The sequence below is a fragment of the Impatiens glandulifera genome, chromosome 1, assembly GCF_907164915.1.
Source record: "Impatiens glandulifera chromosome 1, dImpGla2.1, whole genome shotgun sequence".
NCBI classification, from domain to species: domain Eukaryota; kingdom Viridiplantae; phylum Streptophyta; class Magnoliopsida; order Ericales; family Balsaminaceae; genus Impatiens; species Impatiens glandulifera.
Genome location: NC_061862.1, coordinates 154,020,810 through 154,024,367, shown reverse-complemented (window position 1 = coordinate 154,024,367; position 3,558 = coordinate 154,020,810). Strand labels below are relative to the sequence as shown.

Genomic DNA, 3,558 nt, shown 5'->3' with positions numbered 1-3,558 from the left:
CAAAATAAATTTTTATTTAATTATTTAAAATTAGTTTATTATTAACGTAACGTATGGATATTTTGTCAATAAAAACCTAAAAAAAACTGAAATTTTTCTTAAATGTTATGAAACAGGGTATTATTTTGAAAAAACGTCATTAATGTATTTCTTTCTTCCCCATGATTTTTTTAGCAACTCAAACCACGGCTCTTCCCCTTCTTCCTCTGGTCATCGTCTCCCAGTGTTCATCACTGCCTACTTTGCATTGGTACGTTACTTTGATTCATAGCCATGCTTAAATTGGTCATTGTATTACTATGAATCAATTTAACAGAAAAAATAAATAAGCCTTTGATTCATTATTATGTTTCTTGATTTTGTGTTTCATTGATGGGTATTCCTTAGATTGCTTAAGAAAAAAAAACTTTCCTGCATTATCAAATGGCGGCCAAGATTCAAGAAGATATTGAAAACAAACTTAGGAAATCTATTAATCATCCAAAGCTTCTTGTTGGTGATACAGTTGAGGTAATCCAAAGCTTCTTGTTTCCTTCTCTTTAGCTTTTGTAATTCTTGTTTTTGTTATATTCTTGTCTGTTTGTATACCTTTATGGGTATTTTTCTTTCTTTCTTACTTACCATCTACAAGCTTTTGCATTACCAATATTGTAATAGTATTGTTCAAATCCTTATAATATTTGTTAAGGAAAAGGGTTCATGACTTCATGTCCTGTTTATGGAAACTTGTGCAGGTAAGGAGCTTGGAGGATGAATTCTTAGGCTCCTGGCATAGTGGGAGAGTAATATTTTGTGAATCTCAAGCTAGAATAATTGAATATTATTATATTTTGTGTGACGATGATTCAGGAAATAAATTGATTGAGCGTGTGGAGATTACTCCTGCTATCAAAGGGAGTTTTTCTGCTGCCCCGTCTTCAAATAACTACAAAGGCTTGATAAGGCCATCGCCTCCTACTTCTGATTTTGATATGTGGAAGCTAGAATATGGACATTGTGTTGATGTTTATTACATGGATGCTTTTTGGGAAGGTGTGATATTCGATCACAATGATGGTTCATTAGAGAGGTTAATTATATTTCCAGATATTGGCAATGAAATGTCAGTGGGAGTTCGCAGTCTACGAATATCTCAGGATTGGGACGAGACCAGCGGTGATTGGAAGACACGTGAAAAATGGTTATTTCTTGAATTGGTAGATGAATTCATTAAAGAACGGTCTTTAAATATTTCTGTGTCTGAAATATGGTATAAAGTTAGAGCAAATGAGAGTTTTATGAATCTTAAGGGGTGGACATCGACTACAAAGGATGATTGGATACAAGTCATATCTGAAGTTGTTTTAGATTACCAATCCCTTACTTTGGAACATGAATTCCCGATGCTTGATTCTGAAACTGTCAACGAACAAAATATTTCTGATGTCATTAATCTATTCGACTGTTCAGTAGAAATTCAATCAAAGACTGATTTGGATATACGAAAAGAAGAACATGATGGATTAGATAAAGCACAACTTTCTTTCGATACTCTACCAAACACTCCACCAAAGTCGAAAACACTTGAAGTAGTAAGCAATGATAGTTCTAATCAGGCTAAAGAAAAAAGGTATAACAGGTGGTCTGTTGCAGGAACCGACATTGTGCCATTTCATCAGTTTGATCCGGATGCAGTATATAGATACTGTCACTCTAGTAAAGCTGAAGAAAAAAACTGGGACAATTTGAAAATTAGAGTTAGGCAGCATTTGGCTTCACTTGGATGGAAGATTGAGTTTCTAAGAGATGGTGGAAAAGGAATGATTAGAATGCGTTATACTTCTCCCGAAGGAAAAGTTTTCATGTCACTTATTCTTGTCTGTAAAGCTCTGCTTGAAAAGGGTTTGCCACCAGTAAGTTCTCATGAGCTTGAAAAGGGTTCGCAACCAGTAGGTTCTCATTCTCCGGTTTCTAAGAAGTTACAACAAAAACTCAAACTATCTGTAGTACATTCTTCCAAAGATCAAATAGTCTGTTATGAGCCTGAATATAATCATGAAGCCTTGTTGGAGTATGTTTCAATTGGAGATCAACATATAAACAATGACCATAGTTGGTCCAGAACGCCTCATGTTAAAGATATTCAATTGAAAGTCCAAAAGCATCTTTCTTTTCTTGGATGGAAATTCTGGTACATTGATAAAAAGGGCAAAAGAGAATTACGATATTGCTCACCGAAAGAGAAGGTATATATGTCCCTTATAACAGCATGCAAGCAATGTATGAATGAAGAAATTTGTTCGCCAAAAAGCCTCTTAACAAAGCAAGAAAACTTGTCTGAATTGAAGGAGATTGTTGATCAACATGAAAATGAAGAAATTACACAATCCTCGAGATCTAAAAAGTCATCCGTATTGTCTTGGTTAATAGACAATAATGCGGTGTTGCCTGGGGCTAAAGTGTATTATCTTTCCAGAAAGGATCAACGCCGGTTAGCTGAAGGAACAATTACACGAGATGGAATAAAGTGTGTTTGTTGTGGACAAGTTTTTACGTTAACTAAATTTGAGGCTCATGCTGGCAGCACTAACCATAGACCTGCTGCTAATATATTTTTGGAGGATGGAAGATCTCTTTTAGAGTGTCAATCGATGGAAAAGTTTAAAGAGACAAAAAAGTGATGATATTCACATGATTATATATGATTCTGTCTGTCGTCTTTGGTGGAGAAATAGTTACCTGCGATAAATAACCGTCCTTATATCATATTAGTTGTCTTGGTATGAAGGATGTGAGTTTTATTTTGATAAATCGTGTTATCGTTTATCATTGTTTAGTCTTTTTATTATTATCTAATTTTTTTGTTTTAAAACTTTTCCCTTGTTTATTCTCGTGACGATTGATCATGTTGTTATGGATATTGTGGGAGAAGTGAATTTTCAAAAGATGTTAACGAAGTGAAAAATTATAGTTTTCTTTGTTGTAATCCGTGCCAACATAAGTGTATGTTACTATTTTATTTTATTTTATTTTATTTATTCATGTAAATAAGTAGATAAATGATTTGATCTTGTGAATTATTTGTTAATCTATGTTTTTATAAGTGACTGATAGACTAATCTCTAATTTTCAGATCATATGGAGTGCTTAAAGGAAATGGCCCATGCAAATTCTGAAAATGTCCCTATGGAAAGTTGTTTTTGCAGTAAAAGATGTGAAGAGGTATGTTCATCTGAATGTTTGAAAATATTATGACAAAAATAACATAATGATTAGTGAATAGAAAATAAAAGAATGTTATAAGAATGACAAGTCACAAAATAAAAGTATCAGATGGAGGAATTTATGCTTGAAATGTTGAATAAATCAAACTTGGTGAACTTAGACCAGAGTAAAATAAAGTTTTCATTTTGCAATTGCAGATATTTTGGGGATTTGAGTTACGTTTGGGAAAATGTATTTCATTAGGTGAAAAATTAACATGGACATTATGGAAAGGTGTTTGTTCGAGTGATGATCTTGATAAGGAATCCGAGAGTTATAACTAGTTGAACGTTTCTCTTGTCGAAAGGTATCTTT

At 33.3% G+C, this 3,558-nt stretch overlaps 1 protein-coding gene across 1 annotated transcript; it reads left to right on the top strand.

Annotated features, from left to right (window-relative positions):
* Nucleotides 1-423: 423 nt before the first annotated feature.
* Nucleotides 424-2,660, top strand: LOC124911886. The gene is made up of 2 exons (XM_047452420.1): nt 424-510; nt 735-2,660. The coding sequence occupies exons 1-2, from the start codon at nt 424-426 to the stop codon at nt 2,658-2,660; spliced, it is 2,013 nt and encodes a 670-aa protein (XP_047308376.1).
* The last annotated feature ends 898 nt before the right edge of the window (nt 2,661-3,558 follow it).

What these genes read in the sequence shown, in the direction of transcription:
- LOC124911886 (XM_047452420.1), top strand. Translation starts at nt 424, where the DNA reads ATGGCGGCCAAGATTCAAGAAGATATTGAAAACAAACTTAGGAAATCT. An exon ending in TTGTTGGTGATACAGTTGAG is followed by an intron (nt 511 to 734) that starts GTAATCCAAAGC and finishes AAACTTGTGCAG; the next exon opens with GTAAGGAGCTTGGAGGATGA.